This window comes from Melanerpes formicivorus, unplaced genomic scaffold (assembly GCF_026170545.1).
Source record: "Melanerpes formicivorus ecotype bairdi unplaced genomic scaffold, bMelFor1.0.p_v2 SCAF_58, whole genome shotgun sequence".
In the NCBI taxonomy this organism is placed as follows: domain Eukaryota; kingdom Metazoa; phylum Chordata; class Aves; order Piciformes; family Picidae; genus Melanerpes; species Melanerpes formicivorus.
The window spans coordinates 3,045,718-3,072,662 of record NW_027142410.1 but is presented as its reverse complement, the minus strand read 5'-3'; the positions used below and the strand labels follow the sequence as shown (position 1 = coordinate 3,072,662).

General features: G+C 47.3%; 1 protein-coding gene across 3 annotated transcripts in view; it reads left to right on the top strand.

Annotated features, from left to right (window-relative positions):
- The window catches only part of AMBRA1 (autophagy and beclin 1 regulator 1), a 186,276-nt gene that overhangs the window by 145,707 nt on the left and 13,624 nt on the right, over window positions 1-26,945 (top strand). For all 3 annotated transcript variants that reach the window (XM_068161498.1, XM_068161500.1, XM_068161501.1), the window contains 2 exons: window positions 1,790-1,929; window positions 26,191-26,283. In XM_068161498.1, coding sequence (XP_068017599.1) covers window positions 1,790-1,929; window positions 26,191-26,283 — 233 coding nt within the window. The remainder of the gene's footprint in view (window positions 1-1,789; window positions 1,930-26,190; window positions 26,284-26,945) is intronic.

Below are 26,945 nucleotides of genomic sequence, written 5' to 3'. Positions count from 1 at the left end.
AGAGAATGTCTATGTAGGTATAATTTTTTCCGCTTTGTTGTTCTTGCTTTTCAAGCTCATTGGCTTCAGAAACCAAGATAGCAGAGAGCAGAGCTTGCTGTGGGCCCTTTGTGTGCACAGGGTTTCTGTTCACCTGCGCTGGTTAGGCCACACCTTGAGTCCTATGTCCAGTTCTGGGCCCTTCAATTTAAGAAGGACATTGAGACTCTTGAATGTGTTCAGAGAAGGGCAATGAGGCTGGGGAGAAAAAGAACTTAGCTCAGAGCTCAGTGTTAAAAAAGCTTAACATGCTGCTTGCCAGTTTGTGTACAGTGCTGCACTTTGGTCACAAAAAACCCATGCAGTGCTACAGGCTGGGGACAGAGTGGCTGGAGAGCAGCCAGGCAGAAAGGGACCTGGGAGTCATGGTTGACAGCCATCTGAACATGAGCCAGCAGTGTGCTCAGGTGGCCAAGAGGGCTGATGGCATCCTGGCCTGTATCAAGAATAGTGTGGCCAGCAGGAGCAGGGAGGTCACTGTGCCCTGTACTCAGCACTGGTTAGGCCACCCCTTGAGTCCTGTGTCCAGTTCTGGGCCCCTCAATTTCAGAAGGACATTGAGACTCTTGAATGTGTCCAGAGAAGGGCAACAAGGCTGGGGAGAGGTCTGGAGCCCAGCCCTGTGAGGAGAGGCTGAGGTAGCTGGGGTTGTTTAGCCTGGAGAAGAGGAGGCTCAGGGGAGACCTTATTGCTGTCTCCAACTCCCTGAAGGGAGGTTGTAGCCTGGTGGGGGTTGGTCTCTTCTCCCAGGCAACCAGCATCGGAACAAGAGGACACAGTCTCAAGCTGTGCCAGGGGAGGTTTAGGCTGGCAGTGAGGAGAAAGCTCTTGACAGCAAGAGAGATTGGCCTTTGGAATGTGCTGCCCAGGAAGGTGGTGGAGTCCCCATCCCTGGAGGTGTTCAAAAAAGGATTGGATGTGGCACTTGGTGCCATGGTTTAGTAGTCGTGAGGTGTTGGGTGACAGGTTGGACTTGATGATCTCTGAGGTCTTTTCCAACCTTACTGATTCTGTGATTCCAGTTATTAGGTGCTAAAATCCACTTGAAATTGAAAAATTTGGGAAGCACTGTCTTGCATCCATGCTAACTGCCTGCAGTCCAAGCAGCTCTTCAGCTTCTTCCCTTGCTGCAGGTAGAATGAATGATGTTGGAAGGGGACCTGAACTGAGGGATTTCTTACTTGTGCTATTCTCATAATCTCTGGATTTTTAGGTTCTGTTGTGCACTGTCAAACTCTGGAACATTTTAAAGCATGTCTAAATGTTTCAAGTAGGAAAGAAGGATACATTATTTTTTTCATAAAGTTTGGGTTGCTGGATAGGAACAATGAAGTTTTGATGCTTGGACTTGCCAGTTTCCTGCTCTACCTTAGTGAAGAGATGAAGGGCAGAAGAGTCCCAACTGTCCTGCTTTTGAAGGGCTGTGCTGCTTGTCCCCATGGCTGTGTTCAGTTAGTGTGAACAGAAGGACCGTGCAGCCCACGGACTGACATGCAGATTCTCCTGGGGACAGAACTTCTCTTCTGCAGCTGTGTGCTAGTCAGTCTATTAAACACCTCAGGGCACATGCAAGTGTGTTGCTAGCAGCTGCTTACTCTGGCTGCTGGATTAGCAGTTTCTTGCAACGTCCTGCAAAGTGACATCTCCTTGGCCAGCTGCGCCGCTGCAGGGAGACTGACTGTTTGTTTAAGCCTCCTTGGCTCTTTTGCCTTGCATTGTCCTGTCAAGTAATCTCCTGTTATTGTTTCAGAGAGTTTTCAACGTCCTGTACCCGATGCCTGCCGACCAGAGAAGACATGTCAGCATCAACTCTGCTCGCTGGCTGCCTGAGCCCGGCCTGGGACTGGCCTACGGCACCAACAAAGGGGACCTGGTGATTTGCCGACCCGAGTAAGTGCTCGCTTTACAAGGAGGTGTAACTACTTTGGCCATTCTGTTCTTGGACCAGTGGGGCTAAGATGGCTTTTCACTGCCTTGGGCATTGTTCTTTGAGGGACCCATAAACCCCAACTCCTAATACTCCTTTTTGACTGCTCCTGTGTTTACCTGGGTGCCTTACAATCGCTGTTCATTTTGCTGGTGATAAACTTGTGAGGCTGCTTTAAGTGCATCTTACTAGCTCATTTGATGTCTCATATTTTTCTAGATCCTTTGTTTCACATATGCCTAGTGCAGGGTTTTTCAGGCTCTCTGGTGGATTTATGGCCTTCTGAAAGCTGCCAGTAAGAGCAGCAAGTTTGGCTGATAGCGACATGCTTACTCTTCTCAGCCTTCATGGATCCCTTGGAGTCCACCAACCACAGAGTCATAGAACAGTTTAAGTTGGAAGAGACCTTGAAAATCATCTAGTCCCAACTCCCCCCCCGCCATGGGCAGGCACACCTTCCATTAGACTAGGTCACTCAAGGCCTCATCCAGCCTGGCCTTGAACACCTCCAGTTATGGGGCATTCATGACCTCCTGGGCAACCTGTTGCAGTGTCTCACCACCCTCACTTGTAATAATTTCTTCCTAATATCTAGTCTAAGTCTATTCTTCTCAAGCTTCAATCCATTCCCTCTCATCTGATGACTACAAGCCCTTGTAAAAAAGTCCCTTCCTGGCTCTCTTATAGGCTCCCTTCAGGTACTGGAAGGCTGGGATAAGGTCTTGCTGGAGCCTTCTTTTTTCCAGGCTGGACAGCCTCAACTCTCATAGCCTGTCTCCATGTGAGAGGTGATCCAGCTCTCTGATCATCTTCATGGCCCTCCTGGACTTGCTCTAACAGTTTGATGTCCCTTTTAGGCTGGGGCCACCAGAACTGGACACAGTACTCCAGGTGGGCTCTCAAGAGAGCAGAAGGGCAGAATCCCCCCCCTTGTCCTGCTGGCCACACTTCCTTTGATGCAGCCCAGGGCACCGCTGGCCTTTTGGACTGCAAGTGCACATTGCCAGCTCACGTTAAGTTTTTCATCACCTGACACCCCCAAGTTCTCCTCCTCCAGACTGCTCTCAAGCCACTCCTTACCCAGCCTATATTTGTGCTTGGGATTGCCCTGACCCAGGTGTAGGACCTTGCACTTGGCCTTTTTGAACTTCTCAAGGTTGGCTTGGGCCCACTTCTCAAGCCTGTCCCAGGTAATAAGCTGCTGACCTGGAGATAACAAATACTTGTAGAATCCCATACTTGGATGCTGTACCTAACTGCAAAGACTTCTGTCATGATTTTGAGCAAGTCTGTGAATTATTTTGGTCTTCACTGGAAAATCTAGTGGTGTGACATGTGGTGAGACTTCAGCTCTCTTTTATTTATGTGATGCCATGAAGGATATAACTGTCCCTTTGTAAGCTTGTGATTAAACACAAGCCAATTCATTGTGATGTGACACAGATGATGACTGTCTGTGCAGTGAAACCCTGGCAATGCTTTTGGCATTCTTAGGGAGTCTCTACACCATACTTGGTTGAGACCCTTTTCTCCACTGTGCTGTGTAAGTGCTTCTTTTGGAGTAGTCTTTATTTTGTGCTGCAGGGGTTTATTTCTTTGATTCACTCATTTATGGCACTAAACCACCTTGGTATTCTTTTGGGTTATGTTTCAATTCCTTGCATGTCAAAAGCTGGCAGCTAGAAACTTGCAGCACTGCTGGTGATCTTAGCACATGCATGTGGACTCCATCTGCTGTGCATGAGATCAGGCATGTGGTGCTTGAGGAGAATCATATGGTCAGTGTAGAACTACTACCTTAAATCAGAATAAATACATGCAACTATAATAGTGACTAATTCAGTACAGCCTTCTGGTGAGATCTGTGGTCGGGATTCAGATCAGAATAATTTCAGTAGCACAAAATGCCAGCACTCTTCAAACAGCCCTCTTGTTCTTTTAAACATAATCTTTCATCAAGGCCTTATTTATACATGAAGTTCTACAAGATATTATTATGGAATAAGCTATAATCACTCTCTTCCAGGATAAGTGGCTTTCTTCAAGAATAGTTGCTGTACTTTCTAAGCAGAAGTATTATTCAGGAATAATGGCTCTCTTCTTTTCCACTTCAAGAGTTATTCTAAGTTATTTTCAGTGTAGAGAAATGCAAAAGATCTAGTCTCCTGATACGGCTCTTGAGATGAACTTGAATGAGAACCTGGGGAAATGAAGTCCCTCTGAGGCTGGATGCTTTGGTTGAATGCTGGTTTGGCTGTTCTGGCTTGCCACATCCCCCATTAGGTATGCCTTCTGGCACTCTCAGTAGCCCCAAGATAAGGGGCATGTCTCTTCTCAGCACTTTGCTGACTGAAGACATGGCAGGAACAGTTTCCTGCTGTGTTATGGAAGCCCTGCAGTACTCCTGCAGCATCCCTGTGAAACCTCCTTAGCTCACTGTGTTACTAAGGCACTCTTACCTCCTTACTAGTATCTCAGCACCAATCACACACAATGCCAACAAAAGCAAACTTTTTGTACACAAACATGAAACAAAGTGGCTGTAGTGATGAGAGATTTATTTTGGTAGCTTGACAGAAATGCTTCAGCAGGTTTCCTGCTGTTGGATTGGAGTGACTGATGCTGCTGGTGATTATTGCAGGCCTCATACGGACCAGTTGGTTGTGGTTGGCTTTTTTTGGAGCAAGGCACCTGATATGTTCTGTGCTCAACTGTGCCATTTTATAGACCAATAACAGCCAGAGTGACTTAGAAAACTCTGCATGAAGGTGTAGGTGTTCACTGAGCTGAACAATTTGCTTTGAGGCTCTAACATCAGAACACATGAATGAGTGAGGCTCTATCAGAGCACAAGTGGCTTGCAGCTGTGATGTTTGCCGCACATCTACTTGGAAGATCCTAAGGGAGAGAGAAAATCCTGACAAGTAGATGCCATCTCAGTAGTTCTTGGCTTGAAGCTGGCCTGTTTTGTTGACTTCTACTTGAGAAGTGAGGGAGAGAGATGAAAAATACTTGTGTAGTTTACGGATGCAGTAATACAGAGGATGAGAAGTGCTCAATAAAGGATTCAGCAATTGATAGAGTACTATATGGGGGGTAGCCTAGCAAACAGCAGGGATCAAAAATCACTGTACTTGTGAAAACACCCCCACTGCTTTAATTTGGCAAAGAAAACTGTGGTTAGAAACAGACCACGGAGATCATTATAATCCCTGGGTCTTTACTCCCATGTACAATGGAGGCATTCGAAACCAAGTACTACAGGGATCATATAAACAGGTTGAAATAGCAGCTGTGCCTCAAATACAGCATTTGAAAAGCATGTGCTTGGGGAAAATGAGATAAGTAGACTGGAAATACAAGCTGACAAAATAGATGAAAAACAAAAAGAAAGGCCTAACTGGAAGCTCTGTTGGCTCATAATGAGGGGCTGTGCAGGCAGGTAGGCCTTCCAGGCTTCTACAAAGCCAGGAATTCAGACTTCTCGGGCTGTGTTGCTAAGGTGAGGTGGCAGGTTTTCTTGCAGGGAAGGTCATGTTATGTTGGCAACCACAGTGTGAATTCAGCGCACAGGTTTGTGCTGTGTGCTCAGAAGGAAAGGAAAATGAAAGCCATGGAAAGCTGGACTGTAGTGGAGCATAGCAGGTTGGATACCTGTCCTTGAGGATTTTATGTATTTAGTTTTAAGTAAAGGGTCAAATAAGGACTTGCTCCAGGTCTAATACCTATTCATTTCACTAAGGCAGTTCTGATGTTGGAACTACCATAAATCTAGTTAATATTTAAAGACTTAGGATTAGAACAAGATATGGTAAAGAGCAGGTGAAGATCTAGCAAAAGGAAAGAATCCAACATGATTGAGAGCTGGACTCTGTCACAAAAGAGGTCACACTGATGGACTTCCTTGAGAACCCCTTCTGGGGCTGGTTATTAATACTGTTTGCACTGATGCTTTGTGAAGGTGCACTGAATAAATTTGCAGAGGATGTGACATTAGCTTTGTCATTGCAGAGAAAGATCAGGGTAGTGCACAAGAATTGGATTGCCTTGAAAGTGAATGGAGCTACAGAAATGAGAACTTAATAGTACAAAGTGCACTTAGTGACTAATAACAGTGAGCTCAGTAGTTTAAATGACAGAGGAAGAGAAAGACCCGAGGCTTTGGTTGATGGTAGGTGATTAAGCCATCAATACATGAAGCTGTAAAAACAAGTTTAGCTCTAGGATGAGACACAAGATGCTTAACAAGAGAGATAGCAAAATGTTAGTATCACTGTGGATGAAACAACAGACAGAAACTGGAACAGTTTAAATTTTGCATGGCCATATTCAGGGCTGCCTTTGAACTGGTACAGTGGTTAAGAGGAGCTGCCAGTGGGGTCAGTGGAGCATTTTTGTCTAAGAAAACCTGCGGCTTGGGGTCTTTAGGAGGCCTGAAAAGGAGGGCTGAGGAGAGGGTTGTGTAGCCTTCCATAAATCTTCAGGAAAGGACAGCCATTTAAGTTTATATACTTTTTATTAGAGGACCCAGAGGCATAAACTGACTGTGATTAGGCTGTGGCAGCAAGCTAGAGAAAGGTGGGTAACCAACTGGTTTCTGCAGTAGCCTGTAGGTTGGTTGGGTGGATGCAAGAGACAGCTGTTTGGGGACGTAGCTTGCCTGGCTTGCAGAGGCAAGACTTGAATACTTGTGACTGGAGGTGGAACTGGACTGCTGAGCTGTGAGGCAATTTTCAGTGTCTTAAACCCAAGGTCCACATCTGAACAGGTGTTGATAAGTTGGCTCTCAGAGCTGTTGTGCTCGGTAGGGAGGTGAGGTGGTGACAGCAATGTTCGTCCACACTTGGAAATACACTTTATGGGCCTGAAAGTAGCCTGTAAGAGACTGGAATTCGTGAGCCAGTACAGTAGCTATGAAGTTAGGATAAATGTTTTTATTTGCCAAAGATATAACCCCCAGCAGGATTGCATTGTGGTGAGTAAACGTGTTGGGTTTGTGTCTGTCGGGGTTCTGGTAACAGAGGGAGGACTCCCGAAACATCTCCTGTAAGAAGGATTGAGAGGCTCTCCCAGCTCCTAGTCAGACCCAACTTTGACCAAGGCTGAAGCAACCAGCACCTCTGTGATGACATATTTAAGAGGGGAAAACCATGATGGGTGAGTTCTTTTGTTTTGGAAATAGAGTTGTTTTTGCAGAGGAGTGGGGCTTGAGAGGGACAACCACTGAGGTCAGTGCAAGAAGGAGGAGGGGAAGTGTGCTGGAGCAGTGGCTCATGGTTAGACGGTAGGCTGAACCCCTACAGCCTGTTAACAGTGCAGCAGAATCTCACCTGTGACCCATGGAGGACACCAGTGTGGAGCAAGTGGCTGCTCCTGAAGAAGGCTGTGGCTCTGAGGGAAGCCCATGCTGACAGAAAAGACCCATGTTGGTAGGAGAACTTTGGGATAGGATAGAATAGAATAGCACTAACCAGATTGGAAAAGATCTTCAAGATCATCAAGTCCAACCTATCACCCAAAACCACCTAATCAGCTAAACCATGGCACTAAGTGCCTCATCCAGTCTCTTCTTAAACACCTCCAGTGATGGTGACTCTACCACCTCCCTGGGCAGCACATTCCAATGGCAAATTACTCTTTCTGTGAAGAACTTTCTCCTCACCTTCAGTCTAAACCTCCCCTGGCACAGCTTAAGACTGTGTCCCCTTGTTCTGGTGCTGGCTGCCTGGGAGAAGAGACCAACCCTCACCTGGCTACAACCTCCCTTCAAGTAGTTGTAGACAGCAATAAGGTCTCCCCTGAGCCTCCTCTTCTCCAGGCTAAACAACCCCAGCTCCCTCAGCCTCTCCTCACAGGGCTGTGTTCCAAACCCCTCCCCAGCTTTGTTGCCCTTCCCTGGACAGATTCCAGCAACTCAACATCTTTCCTAAACTGAGGGGCCCAGAACTGGACACAGGACTCAAGGTGTGGCCTAACCAGTGCGGAGTCCAGGGGCACAATGACTTCCCTGCTCCTGCTGGCCACACTATTCCTAATGCAGGCCAGGATGCCATTGGCCTTCTTGGCCACCTGGGCACACTGCTGGCTCATGTTCAGCCTATTATGAACCCAGGTACCTTTCTGCCTGGCTGCTCTCCAGCCACTCTGACCCCAGCCTGTAATACTGCATGGGGTTGTTGTGGCCAATGTGTAGAACCCGGCATTAAGGTGTGTTGAATTTCATGCCCTTGGATTCTGCCCATCTGTCCAGCCACATTGCATCAGGGGAGGACTGTGAGAAGTTTTCCCTGTGAGGAGGAAGGAGCAGCAGCAACAACGTGGGACAGACTGACCCCCAACTCCCTTTCCTTGTGCCTCTGAGGGGGAGGAGGTAGAGAATCGGGAGTAAAGTAGTGAAGAGGAGTGGAGGACAGGTTGTTGGTTGTTGGGGTTTCTTTTTTAAGATCCCATTGTATTTCTCCCTACACTGATTTGGTTGGAAAATTAGTGGTGGTTTGGTTACATTAAATTAATTGAGAAATTAATTTTGTTTCTTCAAGTTGAATCTTGTAGTTTGCTCATGACTGTAACCGGCAAGTGAGCTCTTTATGGGCAAGTGAGGTTCTTTGTCTTGACCTTCAAGCCTTCTGTTGCATCTTCTCCCTTCCACCAGAGGTAGGTAGGAGGGAATGAGAGCAGCTTGGTGGTTTTTAGTGCCAGCTGGGTGGATTTAAAACAAGACAGTAAAGAAAGGACATCTCTTTCCTAGTGTTTCAGGGTGACACCCAGCTCACTGAATTATACTGTGGTAAAACAACAGAATGTTTCCTCTGCTTTTTATGTGATTAAATTGGAAGAAACTGTTACTGTAATATCAGAAAAGTTCCTCCTTTCCCACATATTCCAAGGCTGACCAACTTGAACTGCACGTGAGGTAGGTAGTTTGAACACACAGTGTTAGATAGAGCCTGGTATTGAAACCCCAGAGATCCCAACTGTCAGTAAATAAATACTCACCTCACTAAGGGTAAATAGCAAAAGGAGCTGCTGCTCAGCAGCATCTGCCCAGCATTTTTCTAGTCTTGCAGGACATGAACAGGTGAGACTGAAAGTGTGGAGGAACAGACTGCCTGCTGCTTACTGCCCTTTGCTGACTTCTTGTGGAGGACTGCTATGGGAGCAAGGCAGGGGGTCCAAGGATCAGTTGTTTGTAGTTTCATCTGGAGTGCCTCCCGCCGTGCTCAGGAGCAGGTTGTGGAAAGGCTCAGTGCTCATATGCTTTTGAAAATCCTGCTCCAAAACCCTCTGTTTTGAGAAAACTATTTCAAAGCCAAGAACTGAGAGCACCTAGTCCTGGACTAGCTAAGTAATGCAGGCATCCATAGGAGAGGAAGGAATTCTTCTCAGCAGACAAGAGTCTCTGGTAATGGGATTAAAATACCTCCTGAAGATGCATCTGGCTCACAGGCAGCATCCCCTGGAATTCTTTCACTGGGAAGTAGGTGTGGAGAGCCTCAAAGTGATTGAGTACTATGCAGCCTGCATAGTTTAATTCTGCCTCTAAAGTGAAATTATTCTGGGAGAATTCTCTTCATGATAAATTTCTGTGCTTTGCAGGGGATAATTGTAATTGTCCATGCCAGTCCGGGTTTTTTTCCCCTTGAGTGCTGCATATCTTCTCATCTATTAATGGGGTTGATGTGTCTGCACTGGTAAAGAAATGGTAATCTATCCATCATGTCTCTCAGGCTCTTCAGCCTCTAGCAGTGATACCTTCAGCAGGATAAGCCCTGGAGCATTGTTTGCCTTTGTAAGAATAGCTTCTGGGGGAGGGTGTAAACAAAGAGACAGAAGGAGGAACTGTGTTCCTTCATGTGTAATGAGGGATGTTAGCAACTCTGCACAGGGAATGCTCTCACATCTGTTAAGTGGGGTGGTTAGAGACCCTGTTTATGTCTGACTGTTCTTCACAAATAGCCTCTTGAAAGGCTCCATGAATGTCCTGCACTTTTTCTGTCTCTTACCCACAAGATACGTTGAATTTTGTGATTGAGGTTAAAAGATGATAAGGTTGTTTTAAGCCTGAAGAACAGGGTACCAGCCAGAGGGACTTAGACAGGCTGGAGGGGTGGGCTGAGGAGAATCTCATGAGATTAAACAAGGCAAAGTGTGAGGTCCTAGATATCAATACAAGCTAGGAAATGGTGAAATTGAGAGCAGTCCTACAGAAAAGGACTTGGGATGCTGGTGTATGAGAAGCTGGACATGAGCCAACAGTGTGTGCTTGCAGCCCAGAAGGCCAATCACATCCTGGGCTGCATCAAAAGCAGTGTGGCCAGCAGATCAAGTGAGGTGATTCTGCCACTTTACTCTGGTAAGACTTTGTCTGGAGTACTGCATCCAGCTCTGGAGCCCTCAGCTCAGGAAGGACATGGGTATGATGGAGTAGGTCCAGAGGAGGGCCATCAAAATGATCAAGGGGCTGGAACACCTCTGCTGCAAGGACAGGCTGAGGGAGCTGGGGTTGTTCAGCCTGGAGAAGGCTCCAGTGAGACCTAATAGCAACCTCCAAGTACCTGAAGGGGGCCTACAAAAAGGCTGCAGAGGAACTGTTTCTGAAGGCCTGCAGTGATAGGGTGAAGGGGAATGGTTTTAAATTAGACAAGAGTAGATTCAGATTGGGTGTTAGGAACATATTTTTTACCATGAGGATGGTGGAACACTAGAACAGGTTGCCCTGGGAGGTAGCTGAGGCCCCATCCCTGGAGATACTCAATGTCAGGCTTGAGAAGGCTCGGAGCAACTTGATCTAGTGGGGAACATCCCTGTTGACTGCAGGGGGGGGTTGGACTGGATGATCTTTGCAGGTCCCTTCCAACCCAAAGCTCTCTGATTTTGGTTAAAAAAGGAGAGGATGGCAAATTTTGCACTGAAGATGCATCCTGACAGCTTATATTTGGATTTTGTTATTCATGCATTTAAGGGGAAAAAAAACAAACCCAACCCTGAAATGAATTATTTCCAAACTGTTCAGGGAAAGCTTAGGTATCCTGAATGCCAAGAGGCTCAATCATTGCAGATGCAGGAGAAGTAATGTGGTAATATGAAGGCTCAGAACAATATCTCCATTCTGATATTGGTTTTTTTTTTTCTATTCTATTTCTGTTTCTGTATGTGAATTTGATAGCCAGGATAAATGATAGCATTAGGTGGAAGATGCCCTCATAAAATTCCATTTAATATGTCTATGAATCCTAGTGATAAATTTTGAGAGCTGCTTTAAGTCTTCAGTTGTTAGCAAGCTCATTTCCCTCACCCAGTTCAAGGTATGCTGAAGCACTGACTAGTTAGCAACATTTATTTTCCATCATGAGAAAAAGAAATTAGCTCAGAGCTCAGTGTTAAAAAAACTTAACCTGCTGCTGGCCAGTTTGTGTACAGTGCTGCACTTTGGTCACTGTTGTGACCCCATGCAGCGCTACAGGCTGGGTACAGAGTGGCTGGAGAGCAGCCAGGCAGAAAGGGACCTGGGAGTAGTGGTTGACAGCCAGCTGAACAGGAGCCAGCAGTATGCTCAGGTGGCCAAGAGGGCTGATGGCATCCTGGCCTGTATCAGGAACAGTGTGGCCAGCAGGAGCAGGGAAGTCTTTCTGCCCCTGGACTCAGCACTGGTTAGGTTGCACCTTGAGTCCTGTGTCCAGTTCTGGGCCCCTCAATTTCAGAAGGACATTGAGACTCTTGAATGTGTCCAGAGAAGGGCAACAAGGCTGGGGAGAGGTCTGGAGCCCAGCCCTGTGAGGAGAGGCTGAGGGAGCTGGGATTGTTTAGCCTGGAGAAGAGGAGGCTCAGGGGAGACCTTACTGCTGTCTCCAACTCCCTGAAGGGAGGTAGGAGTCTGGTTGGGGTTGGTCTCTTCTCCCAGGCAACCAGCATCAGAACAAGAGGACACAGTCTCAAACTGTGCCAGGGGAGGTTTAGGCTGGCAGTGAGGAGAAAGCTCTTGACAGAAAGAGAGATTGGCCATCGGAATGTGCTGCCCAGGGAGGTGGTGGAGTCGCCATCACTGGAGGTGTTCAAAAAAGGATTGGATGTGGCACTTGGTGCCATAGTTTAGTTAGTCATGAGGTGTTGGGTGATAGGTTGGACTTGATGATCTCTGAGGTCTTTTCCAACCTTATTGATTCTATGATTGATTCTATTTCACTGGGCTTCTGCAAATCCTTCCTGGATCTGATATTGGCTAGCAGTCTTTCTAAAAGAATGACCACATGCTCTTAAGAAGAGTTACTAAATGCTTCACTGACATCTATTCAGATCACACCTGCTGCCTTTTCTTCCTTTAGTCTTTTCTAATTCTATCAACAAAAGCAATTAAATTTCACACAGGCAATTATTTGACTTGCTGCCTACTGCAGGTGGCTCACTCTTTCATTGTTTTCACCTATCTTCCCTTTTTTTTCCCCCTCTTTGTTACATTACTGTCTTTAAGGATCAAAGTTGTGCTCAGCAGAGAATAATTGTCAATTTAAGTAGGCCGTTGTTTTTGATGAGTGCTGGTGCAAATGGCTCAAAAAAGTTAACTTCTGGAATTTTGGGTTGCTTTTTTGGTTGGTTTTGTTTGGTGTTTGGTTTTCATTTTCTTAATGAGTGCAACTAGCTGCTATGTCTGATTTCTTTTCTTGCTCCCTAATTGCATAAGTACCCTTGGATATATTTTAAGTGGAGGCTTCAAAGAGACAATTCAGTATCTCAGCCACTTTGAGTCCTTATTGATTTTTGTTGGTAGCCTCACCAATGAATAGATTTTTCTTTTCTTCCCCCCCCCCCCACTCCAGTTCCATTTTCTTCTTGTTGATCTTTAAAATGTCTTTTGTCTCTTTGGCAGCATCGCTCCATCCTGCTTTCTTACAAGCTTTCTTTTCTCTGCAGGTCTATACTAGACTTTACATGTTGTCTCAGTCCAGAGAGGGAAAGGGACTCAGTTCTTTTGAATATTCCTGTGTTTTGAAATTAGAAGCACTAAGGAGGCCAAAAGATCAACAGCCAAGCTATTTATTAACAGGAGAAAGTGGATGGATCAGAAGGGGAGAGAGAGAAGAGGAAAGGAATTATATATATGATCAGGTGACCCACCTGGTGGATGTGGGGAGGCCTGTGGATGTGGTCTACCTGGACTTCAGCAAGGCCTTTGACACTGTCCCCCACAGCAAACTGCTGGCCAAGCTGTCAGCTCATGGCTTGGACAGCAATACTCTGTGCTGGGTTAGGAACTGGCTGGAGGGCCGAGCCCAGAGAGTGGTGGTGATGGTGCCACATCCAGCTGGCAGCCAGGCACCAGTGGCTTCCCCCAGGGATCAGTGCTGGGCCCTTTAACATCTTCATTGATGATCTGGATGAGGGGATTGAGTCAGTCATCAGCAAATTTGCAGATGACACTGAGCTGGAAGCAGATGTTGGTCAGTTAGAGGGCAGAAGGGCTCTGCAGAGGGACCTCAACTGACTGGACAGATGGGCAGAGTCCAACAGGATGGCATTCAACAAGTCCAAGTGCCAGGGGCTGCACTTTGGCCACGGCAACCCCATGCAGTGCTACAGGCTGGGGTCAGAGTGGCTGGAGAGCTCCCAAACAGAGAGGGACCTGGGGGTGCTGATTGACTGCTGTCTAAACATGAGCCAGCAGTGTGCCAATGTGGCCAAGAAGGCCAATGGCATCCTGGCCTGCATTAGGAATAGTGTGGCCAGCAGGAGCAGGGAAGTCATTGTGCCCCTGTACTCTGCATTGGTTAGGCCACACCCTGAGTCCTGTGTCCAGTTCTTGGCCCCTCAGTTTAAGAAGGACATTGAGACACTTGAAGGTGTCCAGAGAAGGGCAACACAGCTGCGGAGAGGCCTTGAGCACAGCCCTGTGAGGAGAGGCTGAGGGAGCTGGGGTTGTTTAGCCTGGAGAAGAGGAAGCTCAGGGGAGACCTTCTTGCTCTCTACAGCTACCTGAAGGGATGTTGTAGCCAGGAGGGGGTTGGTCTCTTCTCCCAGGCAGCCAGCACCAGAACAAGAGGACACAGTCTCAAGCTGCACTAGGGGAAATTTAGGCTGGGGGTGAGGAGAAAGTTCTTCCCAGAAGGAGTGATTGGCCATTGGAATGTGCTGCCCAGGGAGGTGGTGGAGTCACCATCCCAGGAGGTGTTCAAGAGGGAATTGGATGTGGCACTTGGTGCCATGGTCTAATCATGAGGTCTGTGGTGACAGGTTGGACTTGATGATCTTTGAGGTCTCTTCCAACCTTGGTGATACTGTGATATATTACTACACCACTCACCCTCCAGGACAGTTTGAGTCTGTGCAGGAAAGCTGCTGCAGCTTTGGCATGGAGGAGAGGTCATCCCTGTTGGCTGTGCTGTCCTCTGAGCAGCCTCATCAGCTCCATGATTTGCAGCAGGCAGAACTTAGGACATGGAGAGAGGGTTCCTCTTGGTCTGCTTCTTCCAGGCTCCATGGTGATGTCTGTCATTTTTTCTCTCCTGGTATTCTCTCTGTTTCTCTTCAGAGCAACATTGCCCCAGGCTTTTCCTTCTCTCGTGTTTTCCTTCTCAGCAGCATTGTCCAGGGCTTTTCCTTCTCCTGTGTTTTCCTTCTACCGAGCCAGTAGTTGCTCAGACTTTTATAGTAGTTGCTCAACTTTTATACAGGTTTGAGGTATGTATCTTCCAGAGAGTATTACTAGCAGCAGCCTCTGCCCATTATTTCCAGGGCAGCTGCAGTCTGGTGAGCAATCTTTATCTATGCACCTTCCAGAGAGTCGTTAACCAGCGGCAACTGCCCAACAGACATCAGATATTGTCTGGGCAAGCAGCAAAGGTGATTTTATCTTTGTTGAGTCACATCAAGAGAGACAAGATTTAGCCTCTCACACATGTTCAGTTGTTTTCTTCCTTGGTTTTCCAGTGAGATCATCTCTTCATTTCCTGGTCTGTGATCCAGTTTTTGTGGGGTTTTATTCTTTCTCCCTTATGCCTGTGCTTTCTAGCAAGACTGTGGTGAATCCAGCTAGCCAACTTTCCCCTCATTTTCCTTTCCCTTTTTTAAAATCCTCAAGCTGTCTAGTTCTGTAAATGTTCTCATTTTCTCCACTTAGTGTCTACAGACTGTGAGTAATTGGAGTAATAATCGTGGATTTGGGGTTTTGTCAAGTCTTTTGTTGTTGTTGGCTTTATTTTTATGAGCAGGTTTCCCCTGCATGGGAAACAGAAGACATTTTAGTTGGTGAATTTCAAAGCTACTGAAGGTTGAATGTCTAAAACTTGACTTGCCCTGTGGATCTCATGGAAATTAGACCAAGCCAAAGTCTTGGCTCTGGAGCTTGGCAGCTTTGTGTGTGTGTATATCGCAGCGCTCTGGGTTCGAGTTTCTTTTTAAGCCAAAACAAACAAAATAACCCCAAATGTTGCTATGTTTGCTAATTTAAAGATGCATATTTTGAAGTTAATTTCTTTCATCCTCAATGTATTTTCCTGGTTCAGTTTCTTCACATAAGATCTGCAGAACTTTGAAGTTGCCTTTGAGTCAGCGTAAATATCCGTTTGTGCTAAAAAACATTAGTGAAAGGTCAAAGAAGACTAAAGAATGACTTTGGCCCTCAAGACTTGTAGCAATTTAAGCTCTTAGAAGGCTTAAGCAATTTGTGCTCCCCCAAAGACTCCTAACATCCTGAATTGTCTAAGCCACTGGAAGAGTTGATAGATCACAAACAGCTTAAGATATTCAGAGGGTTCAAAGCTTATTTGGTGTATAGTCTGCCGGTAATCACTTTAAGCAATTAACAAGCCTTTAGGTTTTTAGAGGAGTTTAAGCAAGTTATCCATCTTTAGAGCCTTGGTTTAAGATCATGCCAAGCTAAATTACTCTAATTTGAGGAATTTAAAGATTTGTTTTCTGCAATCTGTTATTTATGGAGTATCTCTACACAGCTACAGGCTGGGGTCAGAGTGGCTGGAGAGCTGCCAGACAGAAAGGGACCTGGGGGTGCTGATTGACAGCCACCTAAACATGAGCTAGCAGTGTGCCCAGGTGGCCAAGAAGGCCAGTGGCATCCTGGCCTGCATTAGGAATAGTGTGGCCAGCAGGAGCAGGGAAGTCATTGTGCCTCTGTACTCTGCACTGGTTAGGCTGCACCTTGAGTCCTGTGTCCAGTTCTGGGCCCCTCAGTTTAAGGAGGACATCGAGACACTTGAACGTGTCCAGAGAAGGGTAACAAGGCTGGGGAGAGGCCTTGAGCACAGCCCTATGAGGAGAGACTGAGGGAGCTGGGATTGTTAAGCCTGGAGAAGAGAGGCTCAGGGGAGACCTCATTGCTCTCTACAACTACCTGAAGGGAGGTTGTAGCCAGGAAGGGGTTGGTCTCTTCTCCCAGGCAACCAGCACCAGAATAAGAGGACACAGTCTCAAGCTGTGCCAGGGGAAGTTTAGGCTGGAGGTGAGGAGAAAGTTCTTCACTGAGAGAGTTGTTAGCCATTGGAATGTGCTGCCCAGGGAGGTGGTGGAGTCACCATCCCTGGAGGTGTTCAAGAGGGGATTGGATGTGGCACTTGGTGCCATGGTCTAGTCATGAGGTCTGTGGTGACAGGTTGGACTTGATGATCTTTGAGGTCTCTTCCAACCTTGGTGATACTGTGATGGTCAGAGCCACAGAAGTGAAGGATATCATGGCATACTGGCAGGATTTTAAGTGAGAAGAAAATCAGTGAAAATTCAGGGAATTCATAGAATGTTTTGAATTGGAAGGGACCTTCACAGGTCATCTAGTCCCACCCTCCTGCCATGAGCAGGGACATAGAACCTTTTTGTTAGAAAACACATTGTCAACCTAACACCACCATGGCATTTAAACCATGCCCCACAGTGCCATGTCTACACATTGTTTTTAACACCTCCAGGGATGGTGATTCCACCACCTTCCTGGGCAGCCTGCTCCAGTGCCTGACCACTCTTTCAGTGAAAAAATTTTTTCTTGACATCCAACCTAAACCTTTCCTGGTGCAACTTGAGACCATTTCCTCTTGTTCTGTCACATGATACTAGGGAGAAGAGACTGACTCCCATCTCACTACAACCTCCTTTCAGGTACTTGTAGAGAGCAATGAGGTCTCCCCTCATGCTCCTCTTCCCCAGACTCTACTATCCCAGTTCCCTCAGCCACTCTTCATAAGGCTTGTTCTTCAGGCCCCTCACCATCTTTGTTGCCTCTCCAGCTGATATCTTCAACTAGATCAGGTTACTCAGAGCCCCATCCAACCTGAGCATGAATGTTTCCAGGGATGGGCCAGTGGAAACCACCTTGTGAAAAAATCTCTCCCTCCCAGTCTCCTTTCTTTTAGTTTCAAACCATCACCCCTTGTCCTGTCACAACAAGCCCTGCTAAAACGTGTCCCCATCTTTCTTACAGCCCCCCTTTAGGTGCTGAAAGGCTGCACTAAGCCTCCCTGGAGCCTTCTCCAGGCTGAGCACCCCTAGCTCTCTCAGCCATAATTCACAGCAGAGGTGTTTCAGTCTTCTCATCGTTTTTGTGGCCCTCCTCTGGACCCCATCCAACAGGTCCATGTCTTTCTTGTGTTGAGGACTCCAGAGCTGCACACAGTACTCTTGGTGGGGTCCCACCAAAGTAGAGTAGAGGGGGAGAATTGCCTCTTGACCTGCTGCCCGCGCTGCCTTTGAGATAGCCTAGGACACAGTTGTCTTTCTGGGTTGCAAGCACACTGTTGGCTCACGTCCAGCTTTTCATCCACCAGTACCTCAAAGCCCTGCTCCACAGGGCTGCTCACAGTCCCTTCATCTCCCAGCTGGAGATTGCCCTGACCCAGGTGTGGGCCCTTGCACTGAACTGGGGTTTGAATTTGGGGTTTAAATCTTCGTCTGGTTTATTTCTGCCTTGTTTATCACACACTGTTTCACTCGGATGGCATGTTTTTATCCACATAAATGTGTAGGGCTTTCCTAGTGATGAAACTGCTGCATAGTGGAGTATATCATGATAAACAGTCTTACCAGTGGTGTAGGAGGAAATCTTCACTCCAGGCCCACCTTGCTTAAGTGTTTCATCCATCTGAATACAAATATTTTGCATTCAATTCTGGCCTCAATACACCCCTCACCAAATTGGGCTGTTTCCTACGTGTCAAAGTCACACCAGCATTATGGGAATCACTTTCAGGACTGGAAAAGGTGCCTCTTGTTCTCTCAGGCACGGGTGGCAGCTTCCTGTGTCACTCTTGACAGTGGTGTAAAACAGCTCCGTGAAAACCTGCTTTAAAAAAGCTGTTGTGGCATTTTGGTGGAATAATTGGCATGGACATGAAGGTTGGCCTTGAGGGACTTTTCTTCTTCTTAACACAGGCCTTTCTCTGTAGCTTCATACCCCTTAAGAACAGAGCTCTCAGCCTCAATATTAGTTCCTGAGTCCCAAGGTGATTAAACATCCAGACTTTCATATAAAACTCTTCTGTTCTGCACTGTCATTGTCTTGATGCTTTTCATTTACCACTCCTGTTGAATGTGTTGGAAGAGTGGTTCTTCATTGAAGACTTTCTCCCTCAGCGTGCTTAAGCTTTCTGTTAGTGTGTGCTCCATGTTGTGAATCTTCCTGTCTGCTCTGTGCAAGCTGCTGGACAGGCAGGTTACACGTGCTGACTCCTGGAAGTCACTTGGGTTTTAGCTGTAGTGACCCTGTTGATGTGAAGAAACTTTCATGTTAGTGTTCTTCCAACTGTTGTAATCTCTCTTCTCTCTTTGAGGTGCCTAACAACTTGGCTGACAGGTGACTCTCTTCCTTAGCTGTGATGTCACATTTTTGTCCAGGGAAACTGATTGTTAGATGTGTGCCTTCTAGCTAAATCTTACCCAGTGGCTGCAACAGCCTGGACTGTAGCCAGCTGCCCACCAGCCTACTGGTGGGCAGAGCAAACCTGTGCATGTTCATGCTGTTGAGACAGGCAAGTGTTATTAGCTATTAGTGCCTCCAAATATAGAAGGCTGACCTCAGTGTGGGAGAAGCGTGAGCTTGAATAGAGCCTTATCAAAAACCAAGCTCTTTAACCTAGCTGGCAATCAAATAAATGGGACCAGTCATCTTCTGAGTTGAGCTGGCATCCTCCCTGAGGCAGCCACACAGCTGCCAGCTGCACCAAGCTGCTTGCTGTCCTGCTTCTGCAGCACCTTTGGCGATCCAAGGAAGTGTCAGGATGTGTTCCTGCACAGCTGCTCATTTCCAGGTGGGCAAAGCTTACAGGATACTGGAAAATCAGCAGAGTGGGTTGCTGCAAGAAGTGAAAACATGCCTCCTGCTAGTGTTGGGAGAAGGGGTGAGCTTTCTCCATTGCTCCTCTGCATGTGATGACCAGGATAATGTCATAGTCACTTAAATATCTGTGTGGTTGCTACTTGGAACCTGCAGGTTCTGTCCTGTGTCATTCTTGGTCTGGTGCTCTTCCCCAGGCTCTGCTAGAAGGTGCAGTCTGAAATAGCCTGGTGCCAGTGAAGCTGCTGCCTTGTCCTTGGTGACAGGGAATTACTGCCCAGCAGAGCTACTCCAGGAATCCCATTTGCTGGTTCCATAGAGTTTGCACTGCAGCCAATTTTCACTCGGATTTGTCTCCGCACGTGGTTCATCGCCTGCACAGAAAGCTAAATATTTATGAAGTAGAGTGTTAGAAATGATTGTTTTCCTATCCAGACAGCTGCTGGGAGTGCCAAATTTTGCCTTGTACTGACAATACTGTTGCCTAGCTAATCATGGGAGCCAGGGATGGGCTTGCTGTGCTGATCATCACAGGCTGGTAGAAGAGATAATGAGCTGCTGACAAGGATGCACCTGGAATCAGGCCAAACATTGCATTGTGTGAGATACCATGTGCTGCTGCTTCCTTCCCAAGCAAGGACAATGGATTCCTGGTCCTTAGCATAGTGTCACCTTTCTCTCTATAGCTCACTTTGTATTTCCTTGATATGGTTTGGATGATTTCAGAATGCCACGTTCAGGGAAAGGGAAGAAAGGACACCTGACAGAGCTCATCTGTGTGTGCTTGCTCTCAGTGACCTTGAATGGACAATGTATTTGTGCAATCAGCTTTGAAGATTAATGTCTGTTGTGGAGAAAGCAAACCTTGGCAGCATGAAAATCGGATATTCACCGACTTGTGTGCTGCATGGCATCACCTTGCAGCTAGTCACAGTATCACAGTATAACTAAGGTTGGAAGAGACCTCGAGGATCATCCAGTCCAACCTATCAAAACAGACCTCATGACTAGACCATGGCACCAAGTGCCACATCCAATCCCCTCTTGAACACCTCCAGGGATGGTGACTCCACCACCTCCCTGGGCAGCACATTCCAATGACGAACGACTCGCTCAGTGAAGAACTTCCTCCTCACCTCGAGTCTAAACCTCCCCTGGCACAGCTTGAGACTGTGTCCCCTTGTTCTGGTGCTGGTTGCCTGGGACCAGTCATCTCTCTAGTCATCTCTCTGTTGGGCTAAGCCATGGTAGTAATGGGATCATGCTCATATTTTTATGTGGGATTGCAGGCAGCAGTGTCCTAGCCAAAATGTAATCCCATGCTGTAGCTGATTGTTGGGCCCTTCCAGTGTGGCAGGATTGAAGGAGGAGAGCATCTGTCCACTGCTGCTGCCTCCTTTGCTACTGGGAATGTTGATGTGAAAAGGCAGCTAATGTTATTTATGCCTTCCTGGACATTCATACCCTACTTGCAAAGTATTTAGAATAGAATAAACCAGGTTGGAAGAGACCTTAAAGAGCATCGTGTCTAACCTATCATCCAACACCACTTAATCAACTAAGCCATGCAACTAAGCACCACATCAAGTCTCCTCCTGAACACCTCCAGGGATGGTGACTCCACCACCTCCCCAGGCAGCCCATTCCAATGGGCAATCTCTCTTTCTGGCAAAAACTTCTTCCTAACATCCAGCCTAAACCTCCCCTGGTGCAGCCTGAGACTGTGTCCTCTTGTTCTGGTGCTGGTTGCCTGGGAGAAGAGACCAACCTCTGCCTGTCTAAAACCCCACTTCAGGTAGTTGTAGAGAGCAATAAGGTCCTCCCTGAGTCTGCTCTTCTCCAGGCTAAGCAACCCCAGCTCCCTCAGCCTCTCCTCATAGGGCTTGTGTATTTTTTGTCTTGCTGCTGAGCTGTATGCTTAGGTGGAGTTGGGGAGCTTTTGCCCTAACCCTCCTCCTCCTCTTCAGCTCTATAATTTTGGGTATGCCAGCTGGGGGAGTTACCCAGATGTCTTAAGTTGTTTTGTGCTGACCTGTACTTTGTCAATTCAGTTCTCCAGTACTAGTCAAGCCACTGCAGTAAGTCCTGTTTCAGCTTTCTTGTCATGTATGAATAATTTTGCTCTTAATTCCTAGAGCCTCATCCTAATTTCTTCACGGGGACACACCTGAGCAGTGTAGGTAATACCTCCATGCAGTGGGAGAGGCTCTGCTGCCTAAGTTGTTTGCTGTTGGTACTTAGCAGGCTCCACTCTGGATCCTTATTTGACTTCAGCAAAGCATGCAAATCTGTGACCTTCATCCTCTCCAAGCTCGTTAATAATGTGAGCTGGACACAGGCATAAAGGAGAAGTCCATCTCAGAACAGATTCCCTGCTGGGAAAGCCAGGCTAGGAGCAGCTCTGCGTTTAACAAAGCTAATGGAAATTTCCAGGGAGGGCTTAGAGAGCTTAGTGACAGCCATAAAAAGCTAGAAAATAAGAACTTGACTAAGTGGACTTCACTGTCCATGACTGACTCACTGTGGAGAATTGCAATTTCTCACCCTGAAGCCCTGGGCAACGAATGTCCTCTTTGCTGCATCCACAGCCAAGTGGCAACATGCTCCATGCTGCACAGCTTCCACCTTCTGCTGTGGGAAACGCAAAGCCCTTCCGGCGCTTCCGTGGCTGGAGTTTGATGGAGCAAAAGTTAAATGCTCACATTACCTGAAAAATATTCATTTCTCCAGTGTAAGATCTGCTCCTGTGAAATGGAATAGTCAGGCCTTGATTTGCAAATCTCCTGGGAAACCTGCTGTGAAAGGCTTGCTTAATGTACAAAATTCAAGCGATGCTTTGCAATGGGCGTTAGGAAAAAAAAGCCCCAAACCCTTTAGGGCTTTCTGAAAAGGGGAGCTGGCTCTGTTTTGAAGAGGTGTGCTGTAACCAGTGTGAACCTTTTAAGCTTAATTGAAAATCTGATTTAAACCAAGGTAATGGTGGTTGTCACACATACCTTGGCGTGCACTTAAGTTGGTTTACATGGTGTGATTACGTGAGCAAGTTTCTAATGCAGGCATGGCTTTAAAACTGGCACTTAACCCATACAGCAGCAGCATTTCTTTGACATCTTTGCTTATTAAGGGGGAGAGTTATGATCTTCATATAAGGATGGAGCCCAACCAGTTCCCTTTGTTAGATTCAGGCTTTATTTTTCTCCACTGTACCTTGCTGTGGTCTGAAATCTCTCTTCTGTAGCCTCGCACGATCACCCACAGCCTGGAAGACCTGACCAGAAGCAAGCTGGATAGTGGTCTTAGGACTGCAGTGAGGCAAATTGAGATGCAGGTCAGAAAGATGCAGATGCACACAAAAGAGAACAAAGATTGTGCTGAGGGCTTTATTGCTTCAAGTCTTTTGCAAGAAGTGGAGTTGGAAGAGGTTAAGTGGGGTGGCTGACCCTGGTGGGGAGAGAGTCTGCTGAAGGGTAGCTGTGAGGATGCTCACTGCTGCCATAGGGAGTGCTGGCTGTTTATTCTGAGCCCCTTTTCTGGCCCCTGCAGGGAGACACGTGCAGTCCAGACTAAAAAGCCAGGTTCAAGTGCTGCTGAGGGTGTTGATTTCCCATCATGGCCAAGTGTAGTGATCTTGGCTTGAGCCTGTTCATCACTATTCCCAGAGTCAGCAATGGGAACAGTGGCACCAGCTGCTACAGGTCCTCCTTCTGGGAGGAGAGAGCCAAGTCCTCGATTCTCTGGCAGTAAATGAGTTGCTAATAGGACCCTGGCAGTGAAACTCATTTGGTAAGTGGCAGTATTTGGAATCAGTATGCAAAGCCATGCATTGCATGGAGTGGCTTTTGATTTCTGTGTCCAGGAAAAGGTACAAATAGACAGTGTGGAGTTAGAATGGACTTTGCTGTCCAGCAGCTGGAGTGGACAGAAGTAACTGAGGCTCTGCAGAATGGGCAGGTGCAGGGATGGGAGGTTTTGACCTGCTGTACTGTATGGCAGCCTGGTACCATCATGCTCCTGTGGAAGTGCAAATTCAGTCTGGAGAAGAGAAGGCTCTGAGGAGACCTTAGGTGGCCTTCCAGTATCTTAAGGAGGCCTACATGGAGGCTGGGTGTCAGCTAATGATAGGACTAGGGGGAATGGAACAAAACCAGAAATGGGTAGATTCAAATTGGATGTTAGGAAGAAGTTCTTCACCATGAGGGCACTGGAACAGGTTGCCCAGGCAGGTGGTAGAAGCCTCATCCCTGGAGGTTTTTATATCCAGGCTGGATGTGGCTCTGAGCAACCTGATCTAGTGTGAGGTGTCCCTGCCCATGACAGGGGGGCTGGAGCTAGATGATCCTTGAGGTCCCTTCCAGCCCTAACAATGCTATGATTCTAAGTGAGGGGAATCAGCCTCAGATGTGTGTGTGCACACACAGGAGCTGAGATTTCTGTGTAGCACAAGAGAGTCTTTGAACACAAGCCCTATGAGGAGAGGCTGAGGGAGCTGGGATTGTTTAGCCTGGAGAAGAGGAGGCTCAGGGGAGACCTCATTGCTCTCTACAACTCCCTGAAAGGTGGTTGTAGCCAGGAAGGGGTTGGTCTCTTCTCCCAGGCAACCAGCATCAGAACAAGGGGACACAGACTGAAACTGTGCCAGGGGAAGTTTAGGCTGGAGGTGAGGAGAAAGTTCTTCACTGAGAGAGTTGTTAGCCATGGGAATGTGCTGCCCAGGGAGGTGGTGGAGTCACCATCCCTGGAGGTGTTCAAGAGGGGATTGGATGTGGCACTTGGTGCCATGGTCTAGTCATGAGGTGTTGGGTGACAGGTTGGACTTGATGATCTTTGAGATTTCTTCCAACTTTAGTGATACTGTGATACTGTAACATGGTGTTTGAGAGAACAGGGGAAACAGAGCATTGCCAGCTCACATTTTGGCCTTGGCTTTGCAGTCTTCTGGTTTCTAGAGCTGGGACCTGGCAAAGAGAAGTAGGGCACATGGAGCACCACGGTGAGGAATGCCAGTTGTGTTGGTGGCTGTGGAGACCACACATGAGGAAAGCATGTGGTGGTGTGGAAGGAGAGGGAGGAGAGCATGGGTCAGTTTAGTTGTGTTGGATGATAGCTGCAGATCCCAAGCAAACTCAGGCTTTCTCTGGAAATGTTGCCTACCAGGTCAGAAAGTCTTGCTTGCAAGCTGATTTGCAGAAAGCAAAGTGTGACAGCTAAATCTCAGTATACTAGGCAGGGGATGGAGCAGCCAGAGAGACCAGCACAGTTTTAGTGACAGGTTACCATCTGTCAATGAACTCTGAAGCCTTTGTAAATCAGCATCTCCCTGGCAGCTGCTTTCATGGGGTGTAATACAGCACAGGGCTAGCTCAGCACAAAAATAAAGGCAATGGCTGATTACTTCTTGCAGACTCTCTGTGTTGTTTTGTTGACCTAATTTTCACCAGCTTTCACCCTTGGTCCTGACCTGGGGTGATGATTTGGGTGCTGTCCTGATCTGGGGTGACCTGTCACCCCAGCAGCCTAGCCTGAGGCCTCCAGGGCACACAGCTCTCCTGACTGCAGCACATCTGACCTGCAGTGTCCTCTAAGCTGGGAGTTCTTGCCAGTTCTGCTGGGGGCATCTCAATACAGGGACACCAGCCTTACATGTATGTAAAACACCATGGGTTAGCCTGAGACATAACCAACTACTTGCCCCGAATCCTTCCTTCAGATTGCAGGACTACACCTAGTTCATGCTCTGAGGGTGCCTGTGGTGGTGCAAGTCCAGCTCTTCAGATGCAGTTTCCTTCACACAGGACCTTTGGGGTTTTTTTTTCCCCTTTTTCACTGTGGTCACCACTGCACAGCACTGTTAACTCTCTGCCTAGCACCATCAGGGGCAGGTCTGCAGTGCAGAGTACTCAGTACTCCTTTGAAACTCCTGGGCCAGCTCACAGGGAGCTGCTGTGTCTGCATGGCAAAAGAGTGTACAGAAAGTCTCTTCCATGGCATTGCAGCCCATAGTGCTTGTGGGAGTGGGACTTAGCAGTAGGTGGGAGATCTCCTTACTGCCTTGGAGTACACAGTGTGTGCCGTGCCTGTCCCCTGACACTGTGTTATGGCACAGAGTAGGCTGTATTTGCTCTTGTCCTCTTCCAGTCTGAGAGCTGTTGAGCCTTTGAAGCAGTAGGAGACACACTTAGAGCATTATGGTGGTTTAGTTTCTGTGACTGCATGTAGTCTTCAGCATCAGTGTGGTGATTAGCCATACACTGTCAGCCTTGCCTCTTCCTGGCTTCATGGATCACAGAATCACAGATCTTTTGGGGAGATGCACTGTGGAAGGTTTCCAAAGCATTGGCTGCTCTGTTAAACTTGTTAGCCTTAGCTTTAGAGTTTTGGATTTCCTGGGCATGGAGGTGGTTGATTCAGTGCAAACTGTTCAGTGAAAATGTATTAAAATATCCTCTACATCTGCCTTGCTCCACAGTGACTGTCAGAGAGGGCTGGATAGAGATTTGTTTATAGGTAAAATGAGAGCCATTTGCAAAGAAACTGAGCAATGAGAACAATGTTTTACTTAGCATTACCTAGTGCAGGAAATGCTGGCAGGCACCAGAGAGAGATTTGGCCTTCCCATTCTAATTCTTTGTTTAGTCACTTGGAGTTAGAGTAACCTGATTTTATACACACAGTTGTATGTCTTCATTTCCTGAAAACCTCTCTGCTCCTGTTGCTGTGCCTCAGTGCTAAATGTTGAATGGAAATGAATGGAATATTCCAGAGCAGAGTGGGTCATACAGTGCTCTGTGTTAGCCAGGCTGTTTATGATCCTGAACCCTCTTAACTAAAACATGTGAACTGAGCTGCAGTTTCTCTGGGGCAGAAATCAACACTGCCCTTTGTGTCGTGGGGATGTCATGTGTGCTGACTGGAACAGTGTCCTGCCTTACTAATATTTTTCCTTCTTTGGTGTTTCAAGGGCTTTAAACTCTGGGATTGAGTACCACTGGGACCAGCTGAATGAGAACGTCTTCGCTGTGCATTCCAGCAGCAGGAGCGCGGAGCGGCCCGGGTGAGTCTCCTGGGTGCGACTTAGAGAGACCTGACCCTTCCCGCTGCTTTTGTTACATCTGACAGCACCACTTCTCCTTCTTTGCTCCCTGAGCTCTGGCAGCTTTAATCAAGCAGTCTGTGTCCACCTCTGACACAGCCTAGTTGGGCCACCCAGCCTGTTTCCAGGGGCATTCAGTGCCCAAAAGTCCCGCCAGTGATGGTGAAGTACATCCACGGCCTCGGTGCCATCCTTGAGCAAGCTGTGGGAGAGTCGTGATGCATCAAAACCAGCATGCAAAGTAGATGGCCTTGGGTGAACAACTGAAGAACCGGGGTGCAGGTCTCACAGAGATGAGTTCAAATCCATTGGGCAGTCCTGCAGACTGGTTTTCATCCCCTTGGTTTCTGGCCGTGGGACAGTTTATTCTCAGCAACAAAATCTAATAATAAAGCTACGTCCCTTCACAGCACTCTTGGGTGCTTCATCCAGTCTGTCCAGTGAGCATTCATTAGTTACTCTGAACACGAGGATGATGCTGCAGTCCCTTGTTTCTTGTCCCAGTGAAGAGTACTTTTCCTTAAGCCAGATACTCTCAGCAAGGGGATGGCAGTCTTGTTTCTGAATTATGAACTTCAGGATCTCAAGGAAGTTAGTAGCTGGTGTAGAGGGTGATCACAGTA